This window comes from Sinohyriopsis cumingii, unplaced genomic scaffold, assembly GCF_028554795.1.
Source record: "Sinohyriopsis cumingii isolate HCF-2022 unplaced genomic scaffold, ASM2855479v2 utg000946l, whole genome shotgun sequence".
NCBI lineage: Eukaryota > Metazoa > Mollusca > Bivalvia > Unionida > Unionidae > Sinohyriopsis > Sinohyriopsis cumingii.
In genome coordinates this window covers 97,467-120,096 of record NW_028315946.1, presented here as the reverse complement: position 1 = coordinate 120,096, position 22,630 = coordinate 97,467, and the positions used below count along the sequence as shown (strand labels likewise).

At 35.2% G+C, this 22,630-nt stretch overlaps 2 protein-coding genes across 2 annotated transcripts in view; one reads left to right on the top strand and one right to left on the bottom strand.

Annotated features, from left to right (window-relative positions):
* Positions 1-22,630, top strand: part of LOC149772967 (acetylcholine receptor subunit alpha-like) — a 49,186-nt gene that overhangs the window by 6,644 nt on the left and 19,912 nt on the right. The gene's annotated exons all lie outside the window — the stretch shown is intronic.
* Positions 8,423-13,236, bottom strand: LOC149772968 (uncharacterized). The gene is made up of 5 exons (XM_089947022.1): positions 13,232-13,236; positions 12,909-13,015; positions 12,422-12,559; positions 10,626-10,763; positions 8,423-8,436 (listed from the first exon to the last, which is right to left on the bottom strand). Exons 1-5 carry the CDS (start codon positions 13,234-13,236, stop codon positions 8,423-8,425), a joined length of 402 nt encoding a protein of 133 aa, XP_089803148.1.

Below are 22,630 nucleotides of genomic sequence, written 5' to 3'. Positions count from 1 at the left end.
TGAAGCTCATAGTCTTGGAAAGATTCCTTGGACTTGGTACGCCGCCGACCAATCGTGGGATGAATTTCATGACATGTTTGCCCGGATCACATTGGAACCTTATAGTTTTGTTCACCATTGGTTTGATCAGAACTTGCGGCCGAAGGGCAAATATGGTACAAAGCTGGACGCAATCTTCTGATATGGACGTGTCTCATACGAACACGTCTCGTGTACCAATTTAACAATCATATAAAAATAAAAATGTCCGGCAGTGATACCATAGAATCGTACGAAAGATGACGTCGTGAAAGTGTTTTCCAATACCTAGAAATGATTCAAAATGTGATAGAATGCCCCAAAATGTCAAAGATGTGTTACCGTCGTGACAAACTGCATGCGAAGATCTCACAGCTTTGTTTGAACAAAACATTTGAACCGTTCATTATATCCACGAATTGCCGAAAGTGCCGAGGATATCAAAAAGACTACAAAGGCCGTTGCAGATCAAGTGGCAGTACTCTCGGGAACAAAAGAAGCACGCAAGATGGCAAACATACCAAGGCTATGAAAGAAAGAGCAACTGCACCTAAAGTCTTAAATGAAGCCACATCTATTTGTCAGCTATTGTTCGCTAATGATCTCCTGAATACAGATACATATACTGCGTTGATGCGCTGAAGATATTTATGATATATACAATATGATGACATTGTGAGGATTACCTCAAAGACTCAGGTTAATTTAACTTGTGATTTTCTTCAGTGGTAGTTATGAAATTAGGTCTGAAATGACAGGTATAGTTGTTCAGGGTTACATACGTTTTGCGTTTTTCACCAACTGTGGAACCAGGTGATTTGATATCGCTTACGGCCGCATCACTTGTGATCTTTGTTGCAATAACATTTTGCTGACCGATATTCATTTTCCCTTGTAGATCAAGTGGGGTACGTGATTGATTTACGTAAGGCAACATTTACAGTATAGCTGTGCATTAAAGATTGACCAGATATTTAACAATAATGCGTAGATTTATCAGACCTATCGCGTAGTTAATGCAAGAAAACCCATGTATATGACATAGTAATTAACTGGGCTTGGTAACGTTGTTTGTGTATTATTTACAGACGCGCCAAAATTACTTGCGGATTTTATCATGATGCGCTTCTTCCATTGCTGAAAGTTACAACGCGAGTGGTTGATAGTGCTAAAATTGTTACTGTGGATCGATGAAAATAACTAGGATCACGAGCATTTAAGTCACTTCGAGATCAATTATTGCGTTTAGTAACACGAGCACCATCAGAGGCGGTAACAATTATACGACGATCGACGAAAACAATACCTCCTGCAGTTAGTAAAGATATTATTGGAGCCGCTCAACATGATTGTCACATTCAGTGATTGCAAATCTAGCAAAGGGTAGTAGATTTGAACGACAATCTGTCACGCAGTGATGTTAATGAAAATCAATAATATATCATTTGCAATGGCTCAGCTCAAAGATGTATTTGATCCAGCGTTTGATATGGGCACGCCTGTCTTAGTGGATCTAAATAAAAGTGATTGTAAGTATTACTTATATTCGGCCTGGGATACCAATCACTTACAAATATAATTCCAAGTACAGGACACCTTTAGGGTCTTCCTTCCATGTGAAGCACTTTAGGAAATTGATGGAAAACTAGCACAAGCCGATGGTACTGATAATTCCGTCAATACCACTGTGTAATTCGTTAAAATGGCATCTTGGCTTTGTTTAACAGGGAAAGTTACTCCATCGATGGAAAGGAAATCAAATCCATTTCAAACAACGTTCACTTGGCCAAGGCGATTATTGGACTTGCCAGATACAGTGATGACTGCACGAGAACAGTTGGTCCAATAATAATCGTTATCAAGGATACATCTGATAATGCGTATTCTCAATAGTATCAAATCTTGCGACCTTGAAACGATTCAGGCAATGCTGATTAAGATACAACAGCTATAGTTGTGGGCTTTAACGGTACTTTTAATGGTGGCATTGAAGATGACTTTGTTATCCTTTCACTTTCTAAAGAAACATGTTTGTTATCATTTATGCAGTTGGGAACCACTTCAACGTTGTCAGTTGTCGCACATACCATAGTCGCACATAAATCAGCCGCTATTGCGGATCATTTTACTTGGCAAGTAAGTAACAACATGGTCTAACTGCACCAAATCATCTGTTTGTGGCGTTTCAACTTACAAATCAAAACAATAGTCAGACCCAAAGCAAAACTTGTATTTGACGACTTAGAAGTGTCTAAGGCTCAATTTCGTGTAAACGCTCATCATTAATCTTCTGAGGAAATTCGGTTTAACTTTGAAACTACTCATACTGCACATTTATATCACTGTCTGTGTTCGTATATGGACCGGCATCAAAACAATGCTACTGGTTTGCAGATCTTTGACATGACTTCAAGAAACTGTACCCAATTTATTACTTTTCACTTGAACACCTGGAGTTGTCCAGACAGTCCGTTGTCGACATGTATTTTCATGCAAGGGTAGGAGCGACTGGTGCTAAGAACGGATGCTTTGCCGTGAAACTTTCTGATAAGAAAGTTATTGGAGGGTGATGGTAGTCGAATGAGAATCTTCGATGCATCTTTGGAAAATTCGTATAAATTCACAAAAATTAAACCTGTTACCTAATTTGAATAATAATGGCTTATCAAGAACTGTGGGTCAGCCTTACTAAAAACCATCTGTCAAAAACAACAAGTAAACAATTGTGGGGGTAACACTAAAACTTTCTCTAGCACAATTAACTGAAAATTTTCCAGTGTGGTCGATGCAAACACAGCTTGCTCAGTTTAATGCGACCAAATACAAAACCCACTTCAGTGATATTAAGATTATTGAAGTCAGAGGTTGTAAAAATGCAAAAGCCGTTGGAATATTTCCATTCTTATACAACGATGTCAGTTAACATTTACGGACGTTACTCTGCTGGAAGACACATTGCCCAGTGCAAAGCAGATTCACTCATCTTTGTCAGACTGGAACAACAGATGCGAAATGAAATTACCAAGAGAACCGCGCTGATCGTGAAATACAAACCTGCGTGTTTGATCGTGGATGTTGTGTGCGGTCTTTTTGCGGCAGCAACTGTTGATCTTGGTGTGATAGGAATCGTGACCACTTCAACCGTCATAGCTGCACCAACCAGTATTATTGTCGGAGTTATATCGATAGTAACTGGTGTATCTGGTGATGCAAGCAAATTAATTTATATGCGACTGCACTCCCGAATACACGTCTATTCCGATTTACCACACAGTAGTCTCCATACCACCAGTAAACTGTATTCATTTGAAATCGAAGATAAAATAATCAGAGCGGCTGAGTTTTAGAATGTGCTGACGAAAATGGAAAATCACATACATTTACGAGCACAATCAAGAAACAACGAGGATTTACAGGAAGAGAAAGCCAAATAAAATAATCTTCATGCACAAAACTGGTTATCGATCGAAAACACCTCATCTCGCATTGTGGCATATTGATTACTACCATATACGTGCCTGTCTGAGCACATTCTGAAGGATTTACGCTACCACAATCACTGCAGACTAGAGTAACATAAAGGTTGGCGTTTTGTTCACGATATAGCTCTTTGTGGCTTTTCCATCCGGTCAAGACTCTACACATCACGAGTGGATCAATCCCGGCAAGTATATGTTGGCGTTTTTGTTGTCGAAATTAAAAGTGAACAACAGACAACGCTCACATAGGTGCTAAATTGTCGTGGTGGGTAGAGACGAAGATGGATGGAAAGGTCACAAAGAGGGCCACTAGGGCAAAAGCCCCAACTTCATACTGCTAGGTCGATAGATAGGACGAAAGGTTGGTAATGTGTATGTGTGTTTTACATACCATGCTCCTCCCATTAATGCCTAACAGTCGTGGCCGATAGTTAGTATGAAGAAAGAAAAAAGCAAAGAAATAATAAAGAAATTAATATTTCTATATAAACAAAATAATAAATAACATGGTTGGCATATTATCAATAACGGCTCAGAGCTACATCATGTTGAATACAAATGGGTTTAAAGAGATGATGCAATATTTCATGACTTGAATATAAAATGGCTGTATAATGAGATAATGCATATTTTTTTAAACATTAGGACGGGATAAACGTGCATTCAAGTCTAGTTGTGTTACAAAATGATATACATGGGAATATTTACCACGATCCCTAAACTCCAGGTGCTTACTAAATATATCAATCAGTTTTGTGAATAAACTAAACATGAAAAAGACATTATTTTTATTGCACAAGCACGAACGAATTCATTTATTTATCGGTTGGTTGATCGATTGTTTGCTTGGTTGAGAGCGAGCACATCAGCGCATGGACAACCATGTATTGGCAAGGCGGTTGGAGTAAATAGCTTTGCCAAATGCATCACGGAAGCTGATCCGGCAGGATTTGAACCTATATCTTATTATTGCACGTCGAACACTTTAGCTACTGTATATCCCACTAAGGCTAGATTAGCAGATTGCAAATTATGACAACAATATGAAATGGTATTAAGGAACTGTCATATAGATAAACAAAGAAATATGTTTCGAATATAATTGTTTAACATGAAAATATCAATATGAAATATAATGAAAACATTGAAAATTTGTAATGATAACAAGTGTCAAGAAAAATGCGACAGATAAAAAGATAAAAGATAATTAAAAATGAATAGTGTTGAAACATGCACGATATGTGAATTTTGTTTTGTTTCAAAACTTGTGGGATAAAATAAATGACAATCAAACAAATCATGAGTAATGAACAAAATGCTTTACGTGAAAAACTTTTAAAAAATCTTAAATCGCAAAAGGACACCAGCAAGTTTCCTAACAGTAGTTATGGTAAAAGTGTTTTACGCCATATTAATGAAGTAAATTCTAATACACTTTGACGATGTCGTTATGTATATTTAATTTAAATTTTGTATCCGTTAGGTTTAACTTTTTTATATTTCATTACATGTTTTTGTAATGTAACATTGTCTGCTGGACTCGACCTTGTCCAAAATTGAGAGTTAATTTCTGCTTGACCTGATTGACTTTTTTATTTTTTATTTTTTAAATTTCATTTATGTAAATAACTAATAATAGCTTCATTATTATCTATCTGTATGAGCGTATCATCAAGATTATTATTCAGATAAACAAAGAAGGGTAAATATATTGATCATGATCAGGGTTTAGGAGATTCCTAAGTGAATATTGTATGATATTTTGTTGTAAATAAATAAGGCTCATTAGATCATTCTAGAAGGTTGTTTTCCATTAGGTTCTAGTTGTTTTTAGAAATTGCAAATTTTGAGCTGAGGTCAAGCAGACAAGTATGTCATCTTGTAACTGAGCATTTTACCAGTCATGCTTTCACATCTGGCAATTTAAGTTGTATTATGTTGTGGCCAGTTTTAGCTGAATTTTATTTTCTTCCAATTATTGATTTCAAGTGATTATTTTCTCTGGAAATACAAAAGTACTCTGAAGAAATTCTTGGATAAATACATTTATTGGAATTTATAATGAATTAAAACCTGGAAGAAACATTTCTGTGATTGAACATGAGACTGTTGACACATCAGTACTTTGCAGGCCATAACAGAAACGTCATCACCTTCAATTTTGGATCTCTTCAGGACGTGAATTGAATTCGCAATACCATAAGTTCTTCTTTCTCATTTTTCACTTTGTATTTTACGCAGATAAGTTATTTGTTAAATTTTACAAAGCTGGTTGTCTTCACTCTTTTCTGTTACTTATTTGAAGAGCATAGACTCGTAACAATGTACAGATGTGAAAGATATAGTTTTGTACGAACTTTCAAATCTATCAGTAATTGAAATAAATCGAAAATAATGATTCGTATAATATCTGAAAATCATTTGGTTGTAACATTTCGCCAATTTAAAAGAGAAAAATTGATAGACAAAGTGGAAACACGAAATTCAAACTAGCAAAAATTTAGAGATTGTTTAAATCAATTAAATTATGATTACAGCGGAGAAAAAATATTAGAAAGAAAACATAAGAGAGTAGCAAAGACAAAAGAAAAGACAACTTTACATTATTTTTTTATATCTAAATAATGCACTTAGGATTTAAAAGAACATACGGATCCCAATCCTGATATTGCAAATTTATTTAATAAGATTAAAATATATTATACTGTAAAAGATTTGTTCACGTACATGTCATTAAATATAGTTAGGAATTACGCTTCACAATTTGATAACGAATAATCGATGAATAAATACGGAGCGTCAGACACTATAAAATTCAAGAGGATTCATTTAAGCTGAACACGGTTGCTGGTAACACCTGACTATTGCATATCTTAATGGTATCTAATAGATCAATGTTTTTGGGAGCTTTTTAAATCTGATTACACGTTTCATATTTCCCACCAAAGGAGAAAATCCCATCTTTGTGACTGTAACATAACTTTACGAAATGAAGATGTGATTAACCCCAGCGAAAGGAACATTGACTTGATGTTACAAGATGAAGCCAGGTTGGAATTAGATTTAGCGACTATACTGAAAGCAGTTTCGCGAATGAGAATATGATTTATAATGTAATCGAACTATACGTCTGTCTGAAACCATATTCGTATGCATGAAGTCCACCAATGGATTCAACAGGACGATGAGAACCGAATTCAATAACTGATATAAGGAAATGCTATCGTTCAAATATGGAACTGATCAAACCATGGAACTTCAGCGAGTACTCATTATGATGCATATAAACAAATATGATTGATAAATTGATATGTCACCACTGGTGATCAATGTATATAATTTGTACAAATATAAACAATGTATGATTCTATCCTCAAGGGTGATCAAAGTGTAGAATTTGCAAAAAAATATGAATAATAGACCAACGAGGTATTTCTGGCCCCATGGCTTTTTTCAAATGGTCAAGGGGTCGCCACGCATGGCAAGCCCCTACCCTTGTCCCGAGAGCATCCTTATTCCATGCAGATCCGTTGGTATCGAAGGTTTGGTCCATCATTGCGAATAAACTAATATCTCATCCAAGCCAACATCATATGGGTTGCACGAAACTCTACCGAGTTATATGCCTCCCCTTTATACAAAACAATTCCCAATATATTAATCGATCCAGACAGATTTTTTTCGTTTCGTTGATATAAAAGTGAAACAAAAACAAATCTAGATAACTATATAGACGGCTGACACAATTGTTTAATCTCTTGGTTTCCATCTGACAAGACACGTTGCGTAGCCACAAAGTGTTTTTTTTTTCTGAACAATAAAAGCAATAGAAACTTAGTTACAACATAATTGTCAATCCTTACACTGGCAACCGTTGTTTCTGGTTTGAAAAATCATTCAAAGACCTTCAATACTGCATCTTTGTGGTAAATGAGGACGATCAAGAACACTGGAATTCATTCTGAACATTTTATATCTATTACTTCCGATAGGACGTTAATGACTTTTTGTGATTTAATTCCCAATACTGTTTTTTTTTTAAAGTTATGTTTCGTATTGTAGATAAGAAAACTGCTTGTTGATTTTACTTAAATTGTTGCTTTCTCTTTCTTTTGTTTCACATGCTAGGGTCGTAACAGTACCGATTAACATATTCCGTTTTCCTTTTTAATGTGCACATACTATTTTGGTACAGTTGATTTTGTGCTCTCCTAATCGAGTATGAACATCAATTGGAACTTTTGTTCTATGGAGCCAACGAGTACTTTTAGAAACAGTCATACACGCGTAATGAAACCACACAATCCGCTTCCAATTTGCAGATAATTTATATGATAGTCATTTGGTATTTAAAAGAATTTATTTCTACCCACCTTATTTGTGTATACGTCGTACATTTTCTGGGTTATGGCCCAGGTACAGAGGTTTTTGTTATTTAGGTAAGCAATAAATACTATGAACTTTGTCATCACATTTTGTGTCTCCATCTGGTTTTAAGTCCTAATCAGCTTCTTCATATCTATACGTCATCGCGCTAGATCATCCCTAATTCATTAATAATCAGGAACATGTCCTACCCTGTTAAAATCTAAGTTGTACATCTGATATCTCCAAACACACACCATAAGCAGATTATTTGTTCACTATAGTTGTGAGCATGGTCTTGTTTGTACTTTTTAACACAGACATGCCTAAACCCTCATAACTGTCACAATGCAACAGCATATCTTTTTACATGCAATAGCGATGTAGATGTCCAAATTTTCTCATCTGAAACGTTCCATGACATTACCTGTAATCTTCATTGGATATTTTGAAGCCTTAAGTGATGAACAATAACTTCCTTACATATATGCTTAGTAAAAACCGATCAGTTTACTCATATAGGTAAATGTCTGTGCTCAAATATTGAAGTGTTATATGTCTTAATTTGGTATGACTGAAAAATTTAGAAGCATGTTCTACTAACTGTTCATGAACTAAAGATATCTCTTCCGTGAACATATCAACTTTGAAATCCAAGCAGAAATGGACTTACTTATTGTGTTCATTTTGTTATAACTTTTACCTCTTTATTTGGATCATTTCTAACCAGTGTCTAGATGAATGAGTGACTGCCATCATCAGACAAATTATGAATGATTTATAGCATAAATTTCTTTACATTTAAGGTTCAGCTGCCTTCATTGCGTGCTGGACCACTGTATTTACTTGTTACGTGATAATTATCTCGTACTTTGTTGTCAGTTATATATTTTGCACAAAGATGGCACGTATTATTAAAACATGCAATGACTTTTTTCTCTCTCGTAAAACCCTCATTACTTGATAATAAATCTTCGATTATTTGCAAATTATTTTAAAATATGATATTCCTCTGGAAATTAGGTGCTTATATTTCTTATGGCTTGCCTTGCAATACAAGAAACACTGAAAGAATTCATGTGGCTGTTTCGATTGTCTGATATATGACAGACCGCTGGGTACAAGTTTATTCCTGTGAAAGGATGACAGTTTCAAGATCATAAAGAACAAATCTGTAATTGATGTTGACAGTTTTTGTTTTAGTTCATTGTTATATTTTTCGGCTGAAACTATTTCAGGGGTTATATACATTGATTTCGTCAGTAGGTAAAAAGGTCTTTTAGGAGATTTGGTTAGGCCTATAGAACAAAATCCAATTGTTAGATATTTTGTGGTGGGAATTTATCTGTGAGGTCAGCAATTTTGAAACATCTTTTAATACGGATAGGATTGGCAGAATCATGCATGAGTAACATAGAACCTTTCGACATGACTATTTCATATTTCTCCACAATTAGATCAGATTTGGGTTTATTGGCCCAATAAATGTATTGCTTTCAATACAAGACGTGACCTTGACCTCTTAGAAATAAGAGCATTTGGAATAGGTCTGCCCTGATTCTGTTGCTTATATTTCAATTTGTATCAATCACAAATAGCATGCCCTTTCTTCTTGCAATAGGTGCATGTGGGAAGAGACAATGATTTCTAAGAAATCTTATCAGAAACTGAATTCCTAAAAGTTGTGCTATAGAAGGGGAATTAATAATATCACTAGCGGTGGTTTCTATGGAGAGAATAGTACTAATAGAGAAGCAGGTTTTGTTTCTATGGAGGAAGTAGTACTTGTAACGGTAATGTTGGTTTCTGAGGAGAGAGTATTTCAAATAGCAGTGATTGTGATTTCATTGGTTGGAATAGTACTGATATCATTTATGGTTTCCATGAACTGTGTAGCACAAGTAGAAGTAACAGTGGTTTCATGGAGGGAGTAGTACTAGACGAAGCGATTGTAGTTTGTTTTGAATAGACGGAGTAGTACTGGTATCTGTAATGGTGGTTTCTATGGACAGATTAATACTAGTAACAGTTTATGGTGGTTTCTTTGGACAGAGTAGTACTAATAACACTTACGGTGGTTTTTGTGGACATTGTAGTACTAATGACAGTTATGGTGATTTCTTTGAACAGAGCAGTACTAATAACAGTTATGGTGGTTTCTTTGGACATAGTATGACTAATAACAGTTATGGTGGTTTTTGTGGACAGACAAGTACTTATAAGAGTTATAGGGGTTTCTATGGACAGAGTAATACTAGTAACAGTTGTGGTTGTTTCTATGGACAGAGTAGTACTAATAACAGTTTATGGTGGTTTCTATGGACAGAGTAGTACTAATAACACTTACAGTGGTTTTTGTGGACATTGTAGTACTAATGACAGTTATGGTGGTTTCTTTGAACAGAGTAGTACTAATAACAGTTATGGTGGTTTTTGTGGACAGAGTATGACTAATAACAGTTATGGTAGTATCTTTGGACATAGTATGACTAATAACAGTTATGGTGGTTTTTGTGGACAGACAAGGACTTATAAGAGTTATAGGGGTTTCTATGGACAGAGTAGTACTAATAACAATTATGGTGGTTTCTGTGGACAGAGTAGTACTAATAACAGTTTTCGTGGTTTCTGTGGACAGAGAAGTACTAACAACAGTTATTGTGGTTTCTATTGACAGAGTAGTACTAGTAACAGTTATGATTGTTGCTATGGACAAAGTAGTACTAATAACAGTTATGGTGGTTTCTGTGCACAGAGAAGTACTAATAACAGTTATTGTGGTTTCTATTGACAAAGTAATAGTAACAAGAGTTATGGTGGTTTCTATGGACAGAGTTGTACTAATAACAGTTATGGTGGTTTCTATGGACAGAGGAGTACTAATAACAGTTAAGGCGGTTTCTGTGGACAGAGTAGTACTAATAACAGTTATGGTGGTTTCTGTGTACAGACTATTACTAATAAAGGTTATAGGGGTTTCTATTTACTGAGTAGTGCTAATAACAGCTATGGTGGTTTCTATTGACAGAGTAGTAATAATGACAGTTATGGTGCTTTCTATGGACAGAGTAGTACTAACAACAGTTATGGTGGTTTATGTGGACATAGTATTACTAATAACAGTTATTATGATTTCTATGGACAGAGTAGTACTAATACTAGTTATGGTGGTTGTTATGGACAAAGTAGTACAAATAACAGTCATGGTGGTTTCTGTGGACAGACAAGTACTAGTAACATTTATTGTGGTTTCTATGAACAGAGTAGTACTAATAATAGTTTTGGTGCTTTCTATGGACAGAGTAGTACTAATAACAGTTATGGTGGTTTCTGTGGACAGGCTAGTACTAATAACAGTTATAGGGGTTTCTATGGAGTGAGTAACACTATTAACAGTTATGGTGGTTTCTATGGACTGAGTAGTAGTAATAACAGTTATGGTGTTTTCCCTGGACAGAGTAATACTAATAACAGTTATGGTGGTTTCTAGGGACAAAGTAGTATTAATAACAGTTATGGTGGTTTCAATGGACAGAATAGTACTAATAAGAGTTATTTTGTGGTTTCTATGGACAAAGCAGTACTAACAACAGTTATGGTGGTTTATGTGGACATAGTATTACTAATAACAGTTATTGTGGCTTCTATGGACAGACTAGTACTAATACAAGTTATGGGTGTTTCTATGGACTAAGTAGTACTAAAACAGTTATGGTGGTTTCTGTGGACAGAGTAATACTAATAACAGTTATGGCGGTTTCTATGGACAGAGTAGTACTAATAACAATTATGGTGGTTTCTGAGGACAGAATAGTACTAATAACAGTTATGGTGGTTTCTTTGGACAGAGTAGTACTAACAACAATTATAGTGGATTTTATGGACAGAGTAGTACCAATAACAGTTATGGTGGGTTCTGTTGAGGGGGTAGTACTAATAACAGTTATGGTGGTTTCTATGCACAGTAGTATTAATAACAGTTATGGTGGTTTCTGTGGACAGAAAAGTACTTACAACAGGTTTATTTTTGGTTTCCATGGACAGGGTAGTACTAATAACAGTTATGGTGGTTTCTTTGAACAGAGTAGTACTAATAACAGTTAAGGCAGTTTCTGTGGACAGAGTAGTACTAATAACAGTTATGGTGGTGTATATGGTCAGAGTAGTACTAATAACAGTTATGGTGGTTTCTATGAACAGAGTAATACTAATAACAGTTAAGGCAGTTTCTGTGGACAGAGTAGTACTAATAACAGCTATGGTGGTGTCTATAGACAGAGTAGTACTAATAACAGTTATGGTGGTTTCTATGAACAGAGTAATACTAATAACAGTTAAGGCAGTTTCTGTGGACAGAGTAGTACTAATAACAGCTATGGTGGTGTCTATAGACAGAGTAATACTAATAACAGTTAAGGCAGTTTCTGTGGACAGAGTAGTACTAATAACAGTTATAGCGGTTTCTATGGACACAACAATACTGCTAACAGTTATGGTGGTTTCTATGGGCAGAGTAGTACTAATAACAGTTATGGTGGTTTCTATGGACAGAGCAATACTAATAATACTTATGGTGGTTGCTATGGACAATGTAGTACAAATAACAGTTATGGTGGTTTCTGAAGACAGAGAAGTACTAATAACAGTTATTGTAGTTTCTATGGACAGAGTAGTACTAATAACAGTTATGGTGGTTTCTATGGACAGAGTAATACTAATAATACTTATGGTGGCTGCTATGGACAATGTAGTACAAATAACAGTTATGGTGGTTTCTGAAGACAGAGAAGTACTAATAACTACTAATAACAGTTATTGTAGTTTCTATGGACAGAGTAGTACTAATAACAGTTATGGTGGTTTCTATGGACAGAGTAATACTAATAATACTTATGGTGGTTGCTATGGACAATGTAGTACAAATAACAGTTATGGTGGTTTCTGAAGACAGAGAAGTACTAATGACAGTTATGGTGGTTTCTATGTACAGAGTAGTACTAATAACAGTTATGGTGGTTTCTATGGACAGAGTAATACTAATAATACTTATGGTGGTTGCTATGGACAATGTAGTACAAATAACAGTTATGGTGGTTTCTGAAGACAGAGAAGTACTAATAACAGTTATTGTAGTTTCTATGGACAGAGTAGTACTAATAACAGTTATGGTGGTTTCTATGAACAGAGTAGTACTAATAACAGTTAAGTTGGTTTTTGTGGAGGGGGTAGTACTAATAATAGTTTTGTTGGTTTTTATGCGCAATAATATTAATGACAGAGTAGTACTAATAAAAATTATTGTGGTTGCTGTGGACAGAGTATTACTAAAACATGTATGGTGGTTTCTGTGGAGGGGCTAGTACTAATACGTCATGGTGGTTTCTGAGGACAGAGTAGTACTAATAACAGTTATGGTGGTTTCTGTGGAGGGGGTAGTACTAAGAGGTTATGTGGTTTCTGTCGACATAGTAGTACTAATAACAGTTGTGGTGGTTTCTGTGGAGTGGGTATTACTAATAACAGTTATGGTGGTTTTCTGTGGAGGGGGTAGTACTAATAGAAGTCATGGTGGTTTCTGTGGACAGAGTAATACTAATAACAGTTATGGTGGTTTCTATGGAGGGGTTATTACTAATAACAGTTATGGTGGTTTCTGTGGAGGGGGTGTTACTAATAACAGTGATGGTGGTTTCTGTGGACAGAATAGTACTAATAACAATTATGGTGGTTTCTTTGGACAGAGTAGTACTAATAACAGTTATGGTGGTTTCTGTGAACAGAGTCTTACTAATAACAGTTATGGTGGTTTCTTTGGACAGAGTAGTACTAATAACAGTTATGGTGGTTTTTGTGGACAAAGTGGTACTAATAACAGCTATGATGGTTTATGTGGACAGGGTATTACAATCACTTGTATGGTGGTTTCTATGGACCGAGTAGTACTAATACCAGTTACGGTGGTTTCTGTGGACGGGGTAGTACTAATACGTTATGGTGGTTTCTGTGGACAGAATAGTACTAATAACATTTATGGTGGTTTCTGTGGAGGTGGTAGTACTGATATCAGTTATGGTGGTTTCTGTGGAGGGGGTAGGGCTAATAACAGTTATGGTGGTTTCTGTGGAGGGGCTAGTACTGGTATCAGTTACGGAAATTTCTGTGGAGGGGGTAGGGCTAATAACAGTTATGGTGGTTTCTGTGGAGGGGGTAGGGCTAATAACAGTTATGGTGGTTTCTGTGGAGGGGGTAGTACTGATATCAGTTACGGAAATTTCGGTGGAGGGGGTAGCACTGATATCAGTTATTATCTTTTCTAAGTAGGAGAAGTACTGGCAGCATTTACAGTTGTTTGTCTTTTACCTTATTTTGCTATTATTACCGTCCTCCGTGTCCCAATGTTAGTCTATATGATCAAGAGGAACTAAATGCGACTGACATTTTCTATCTATCAATGAAATTTACACTTAGTGAAAGACAGGTTATAATGTTAGGCTTCTAGACATTTTGAGCAATACATTTAGAGGAACACTTCCGTCATTATTTATGCAGATATGCATTCACGTGATTACTATTTTGATAAATCCATAATGAAAATTTGTAATAGTTCAGGGTAGAGGAAAACGATGTCCTTCTGACAAAATACTTTACCTAGAATATTCGGTACGCAACACAAATTTGCTGTACAAAATTTTATTAGGAATACAGTTATGTTTCATTCATGGGTTGTACAATTTCATGACATTAACGCCGACACGAAATATAATCTTATCATCTTAGATGTTTAATCAAATCATTCTAAGAAAAACTTGTATCGCCCCGGAAATAGTCTCCAACGGATATAAACGATATTTTATATCCATTAATATTTATCGTTCTGCAAAATTATTTTGGGATAATAACTTAATATTCACAAACGTGGTTGCTATAGCAATTGTAATATCTTATTCAGGCAGAGACGGTTTGATCATAAGCATAAACTTTGCTGGCGTGAAGCCTGACTCATAGAAACTAACTTAATAAAAGTTGGAATTTTCAGCTAATACTCCATATTAAGATTTCTCATTACCAAAACGTATGTACTCTTTAGTTAAAAATTTATACTGTATATTCTAGTTTATGACTCTGCTTAAAATCCAGGTTAACAGAACTATTTGTCTAATATGATCTTTCTGAAATTTACATAGATTTTCTATTTTCAAAATTGTAACCAATTATTTTAATGACAGAATCAGCAATTATAATACAAACTATCGGCATGTGTATGACTAGAATGACATTAATTCTACAAGAAAATATGTATGCGTATGAACAGAAGGACAATATTGTAATAGCAATCAGTATGCATTTGAAACAAGAAGACGAAATAAATTAATACGGATATGCGTATGAACAGAAGAACAATAATTCGATTAACAACAGGTATACGTATGGACAGAAGGACAAGAATTATATTAACTTCAGGCATGTGTATGGGCAGAAAGACATTTTTTTAACAACATGTATGCGTAAGGACAGAAGGACAAGAATTCTAATAAGATCAGGTATGCGTATGGACAGAAGGACAAGAATTATATTAACAATAGGTATGCATATGGACAGAAGGACAAGAATTCTATTAACAATAGGTATGCATATGGACAGAAGGACAAGATATATATTAACAATAGGTATGCATATGGACAGAAGGACAAGAATTCTATTAACAATAGGTATGCGTATGGACAGAAGGACAAGAATTATATTAACAACAGGTATGCATATGGACAGAAGGACAAGAATTCTATTAACAACAGGTATGCATATGGACAGAAGGACAAGAATTATATTAACAATAGGTATGCATATGGACAGAAGGACAAGAATTATATTAACAACAGGAATGCATATGGACAGAAGGACAAGAATTATATTAACAATAGGTATGCATATGGACAGAAGGACAAGAATTATATTAACAACAGGTATGCGTATGGACAGAAGGTCAAGAATTATATTAACAACAGGTATGCGTATGGACAGAAGGACAAGAATTATATTAACATCAGGTATGCATATGGACAGAAGGACAAGACTTATATTAACAATAGGTATGCATATGGACCGAAGAATAAGAATTATATTAGCAACAAGTATGTGTATGGGCAGAAGGACAAGAATTATATTAACAATAGGTATGCATATGGACAGAAGGTCAACAATTATATTAACAACAGGTATGCGTATGGACAGAAGGACAAGAATTATATTAACAACATGCATGCGTATGGACAGAAGGACAGGAATTCTATTAACAACAGGTATGCATATGGACAGAAGGTCAACAATTATATTAACAACAGGTATGCGTATGGACAGAAGGACAAGAATTATATTAACAACATGCATGCGTATGGACAGAAGGACAAGAATTATATTAACAACAGGTATGCATATGGACAGAAGGTCAAGAATTCTATTAACAACATGTATGTGTATGGACAGAAGGACAAGAATTCTATTAACAACAGGTATGCATATGGACAGAAGGACAAGATATATATTAACAACAGGTATGCATATGGACAGAAGGACAAGAATTCTATTAAAAATAGGTATTCATATGGTATGGACAGAAGGACGAGAATTCGTTGATGGTTTTAAAATGAACCTTTGAACCCGTTTACAGAAATCTCGTTAGGATTTTAAAACTAGGAGTCCAGGATTCCCAGAATCAACACAGACGTGAGTGCGTCTATTCTTAGATGGAGAGGTTTTCGTAATGTAATCACTCAATATAATAAAGCTTCATTACCAACAGTCCATTGACAGGATCGCAAATGTATGGTTTATTTATTTGTATACGTACTTTTAGTAATTTTCGGCAAATAAATAGTATCTGATTTGCTGTTTTTTCCGTATTTTTGCAAATACCTGTCCAGTCAGAAAACAGCTTAGACCTTAAAGCGCATCTCGCGAATTCCACAGTATAGTATTGTCCAATACGTTTCTGACCTAAGTAATTTGCATTTTAAAGTTAAATCTTTAATAAAATAATACCTAGGCTTTGCTTTCAATGATTTGCATATTTTTTTCTGAATATATTTGCCTGATGATTTAAGAAAACAGACAATCTAATAAACTAGTACGTCTCAGATGTACCAAAGTCCGCCATTATTTCCCGTTAGGCCTACTGGTTCACTTACGGATTCAAACTAATTTTATGATGAAATAGTGAATAAGAGGCAGGTAATATATATCCAGAGCACCGATTCTAATCTTAAAACACAAGTTTATTTGTTTTATCATCAAAGGATAGCATGCAGGAAATTGATAGTTGCTACCTTACTCGGAAAGGGTTAATGGTCAATCAGCTATCAAAACATAATGCTTGTGAATGGGCAAGAGTTTGTCAACGTAATTGATATAAAAACTAGGCCTAGCTACTGATGCCTTGATGAATACATTTCGCTACAAAACTAGAACTAACCAAGCTAAGGCAAGGGACATTTAAAAAAAATATGATATGCTCAGTCATGTACATCTTAAATAATCACAGGGCGAAGTCGTTTTCGCTTTCCAAACAGAAGGCGAAGGCGAAGTTTACATTTTTAGGCGACTTGTCACCCACTTACGAATGGCATTTTGTCTAAGTCTCAACATGTCTTGATTCTGAGGTCACGTGCACTACTTATTCCGCTACATTCAGAAACGAACACATTAATGAAAGCTAAAGTTGTTTATTTTATGTTCTTTTATAAATGACCACATGTACATCTCTGGGTCCTTCTGCCTCTGAATTCAATCACTGTAAATATCAGTACATTTTCCCATCCGGTCGCCAGTCAAAGCCTTTGAACTTGCCGCCCAGCTATTGCATCATGTTCTTTTTTATGTGCTCTTATGAAATGGCAACATGTATGTACATCAAGGGGTCTTTCAGTCACTGAATTCTGTCATTGTAAATATCAGCACAGCTAACTGACCAACACATTTTCCCACAAAGCATGTGGCTGAAGCAGGACTGGCAAGTCTTTGAATTTTGCCGCACACCTATTACATCGTACGGAGGACTCCTGCCTCAGTGATTTTCTGCGTCCCAGATCAAAAATTGGCGTTCAAATACGCATAATTAAGCATTTCCGAGATCTCAGCCGTATAGCTGAACGTAAAATTATGGAAACTTTCTGTGGTCTTTATATTCGTAAAACCTATGTTGTTAATTTCTATATTGAATTAATGACGCCATTACCAATACAATCTAGAGAATACAAACGGAACAAAGATCGCCAATCCAATCAACTTTCGGACACTAAAACCTTTGACTATATCATCAAAAAATTTAACACACGATATAAAATGAGACGTTTTCAACTTTTCATTTATGCGATCGTATATTTTGGTTTGCAATAATAAAAAAAAAACATTTGAATAATCAAATGATGAAAATAATTTGAGAAAAAATATTTTGTTTCTACAAACGTATTTTGTGGTCTAAATAAGAAAGGAACTAGATATCATTTCCATGGACGTTTTCCAATTGTGTTTAAATTGATAAAGATATGTGATCTAGTAATTGCATATAAGTTCGGTGTCAGCTTGTTCACGTCAGACTAAGGTATGCACATCAGACATTGTAAATAAATAAATATATCTCTTGGAAAAACGTTTGCATTTTGTTCAATATAAATGACTAATAAAGTTCATCTTGTTATATCCTGTTTGGCTATGTCTTATTTGTAGAAGAAAAGGTTTGATTTCCGTTACAAACGTCCGGGTAATATTTCAGTCATGACCCACAAATAAATGTTGGCAGATGTTAATGAAAATATAGGCAAACAATACGTATTAATCAACCATAAGTGGCTGAAGGATAACTGTCATGCATTCTTTTATTCTATAGCATATTACTTAATTTCAATCAAAGATTATGACTTCGGACATTGCAGGAACTTTGCCTTAGGTCATTTCACTTTTACATAAATAACGTCAATGATAAATCTGAACGATGGTTTACATGGCTAACGTCAATGACAAAATCTAAACGATGGTTTACATGGCTAACGTCAATGATAAATCTAAACGATGGTTTACATGGCTAACGTCAATGATAAATCTGAACGATGATTTACATGGTTAACGTCAATGATAAAGTCTGAACGATGGTTTACATGGCTAACGTCAATGATAAAATCTGAACGATGGTTTACATGGCTAACGTCAGTGATAAATCTGAGCGATGGTTTACATGGCTAACGTCAATGATAAATCTGAACGATGGTTTACATGGCTAACGTCAATGATAAATCTGAACGATGGTTTACATGGATAACGTCAATGATAAAATCAAAACGATGGTTTACATGGCTAACGTCAGTGATAAAATCTAAACGATGGTTTACATGGCTAACGTCAATGATAAATCTAAACGATGGTTTACATGGCTAACGTCAATGATACAATCTGAACGATGGTTTACATGGCTAAAGTCAATGATACAATCTGTCGTTTGCTTTACATTACTAACGTCACAAATACGGTTTACATTGGATAGTATCGGATCATCTCAGTCAGTCTTGTGTGTTCAGAGACTGCACCCTGACCTTTTTAGGTATGTGACTTTAAAGATCAAGGATAGGACATAAAACTAAGGTTAGTTTCTTTCATAAAGTTTTCCAAAGGGTTGTAATGTTCTCCATGACGTGCAACTGCATCACAACGTAAATCCAAATATAATATTCCTCTGATTAAGGTAATACAATATAGCCTCACGGACAAAGCAGATTATTTGCTGACAAACACAATTCTCAACATTGTATGAAGAGGATTAATCTAATCATAACCACAGAAGCACCATTGGATGATTGAAGATTACACTAATGGAGTTAGAATGATACAATTGTCACGGAGGGTTTATTTATTTTCTGTTTTGGGGCATTTGTTTATTATCTTAACTCGTAGAAAAGAATGATGTTTTCCTTATGCTGGTTTGGTACATTCCAGAAAAGTATACTCTCACATGCTCTTTTCCTTTCTGGAATCAACTTTACCGTACTAACGGGAGGGGAGGACAAGGCACCAGAGGTCTTGGGGCGCCAAAACCCCATTAGGCCATCATCGTCACCCCCGGCACCATTTACCATTAGTACGCAACTGGGAATAAAAATTTTTAATGTATGAATTTGGCATTGTTAAAGACTGCATTTATGTCAGGTGACAACAGTCATACCTATGCATTAACGGTGATGTGGGATGCAAAGGCCATGGAAGTAGTGCAAAACAGTCATGTGATGATTTAGTTTGCAATATTATGGCTGTATTGCTTGTTGTCAATAAAGTAATAAAAATCCCATATTTTTCAATTTTTATTGCCTATTACATTAATAGACTTGGGAAAATATTCACTACTTGCTCTGGCGACATTTTTTTTAAAATTGGCAACAAAATATTATGGTTGGCGATTTTTTGGAGACAACTTTTTAAAAGCCATGACCATCCCTGATTCACAATCGATAATAAAAAGTATTTCAATAAATAATTACTTAATTTCATGCAAAGGCACATTTTTGGGTGGTTTATCTCCTCTTTCGAAATTCCGAATACACTGATATTTATTTAGTTATTAACCACGATTTAAAATAAAATTCTACAAAATAATTACGTGGAATATAACACCTTGTTTTCATACAAATGGTATATTTTGTGGAGTCTATCATCGACCTGAAAAGAATGTAGTGTTTACAGACTTGTTTCAAAATAATATTAGTGTATTTCCTATACTTTATTGTTTACTCAAGTAATAAATATACTTTTTTAATTTCTACTGAAAAATAGCAAACGGATATGATTATTAATATTCTGATGACTTGATATATTTTCAGTTTATATCTGTTCCATAAACGACCTGACAGAAAAGTAATAGACAGTATGATTCGAGTAAAATCTCATGAATCAAAACAAAACAGCCTTAATTCATATTGATCAGCACTTCCTTTGTCTAAATTAAATTGCCTACAAAAGTAGGTTATCAGTGGTGTCATTTTTGGTGTTTCGTTTTCTTGATAATCACTATAACATTATCAAAATTATGTGTGGTTCATCTATGTAGTGATATAAGGAAGGATGATGGAGGATGGCCCTTTAAAAGGACATGTCGAGTCGATATCGGAAACTAGTTCTTTATAGCCAATCTAATCTACCAAACACGCGTACCTCAAAAGAAAACTATGCGCACAGATACATGAAAAAGAACAGATTGGAACTTAAATCTTGGCCTGGATACTGATTGGTGTGTCCTGTATGAATCATAAAAATATGCCTCCCATTGTCTCTGTCTTGAAAATATTTATGAACTTTGCAGTCAAACAAAATGACCGTAATGCTTATCGTATGCATATATGTCAATTAAAATTAAATCCGTCTTAAATAAAATTAACTCCGTTCGTGCAGTGAATGAATATCTGGACATTTAATACTGAGATGCTTGACATATATTTCCGGTCAGTGCCATCAAAACAATTTGCTGATGATAGTTTGCTTATGGCACGAGCATTCTGGATTTTATGAAAGGCCTCGGAGTCTTCCAGACAGACGATGGTTAGCAAAACATGGTTAATGTACTCATCAATATTAGTTATCTTCAACTTATCTGATTAGTGGGAACATTATAGTTCACTCCCAGCCCATCTTTTCCCAAATGTAAGTACGGTTCTGCATATACACATCTGTACGCACATAACTTCGTAAATGAGAGACCCAAATTTGTTGTTGTTGAATGCAACGGTAAATCAATGTCTGTAGAATTCTTAGGCAAATAATTCACAGAACTACCAGCAGAGAACCCAGTTATTCTCGTGCATTATGCGACGGCTGATTTGGGTGATTGCTGTTTGCAGTCTTGCGCCCGTTTCACAAGAAGACATACGGTTAAAGTATGATAACAAGTTGAATTGCCATCAATGATTTTCGTGTTATTTCTAAATCATCTCGTGATATACGTTATGACCAATCTGTCGGTCTAACTACTCTATAATCTAATCGTTGTTCCATATGAATGCACACGCTTCCAAATCTGTAATGGCGTTAATTGCACATCCTGCGGTACCCCTTCTATCGATAATGACCAACACCACAAGTCATGCAAATGCTTGCGTGCTGGCTGAACTTAATCTGACGCGTTTGAAATTGGTACTGGACGCAGAAAGCATTAAATTAGATTTGCCCCATCATGAATCGAAGTAACATCATAGCAAACACGAAGGGACTGCACGACGATATTTTGCAAACCAGTGCAATACTGAATTGTTGTTTCATTTTACGTTTATTACTTAAAATGACCTTGTGGTTTGGGCAGGTTATTTATGCGTATTCCTGGATCACAATATAGTGGTTTTCAATACAAGTCACAATTCATAACCGTAACTGTCACTATTAAAAACACGAGTGCATCTACTCTGAGTTAGACTGGTCGTTAAACTGCAATCCAGATTTCAATAACCTTTCAAGTTTCAATTCCATCTAGACGGTACGCAGTAAGACTCCCGACCTTTGCCATGATCTCAGTCATCCAAATTAAGCGTGTACGTGATGTTAATTAACATGCTGACCTTCTGTGGATTAGACTGTACTTGAATTTATAGTCACAGTACCAAACGTTCAGTAAGAAATATTTGACAAAGGACAAGGAACGATTTAAATACACATAATAAAGCAGGACTTCCCATTTTTGTCCCAACTCCTATACAGCGATAACTAAATTACATTGTCGCAGTTTCAGAAAAGTGTCAGAAATC

Coding starts and splice junctions, on each gene's coding strand:
- LOC149772968 (XM_089947022.1), bottom strand. Junction 12,560..12,908: donor GTCCATAGCAACCACCATAA/GTATTATTAGTA, acceptor CTCTGTCCATAG/AAACCACCATAACTGTTATT. Junction 10,764..12,421: donor AACCACCATAAGTATTATTA/GTATTGCTCTGT, acceptor CTCTGTCCACAG/AAACCGCCTTAACTGTTATT.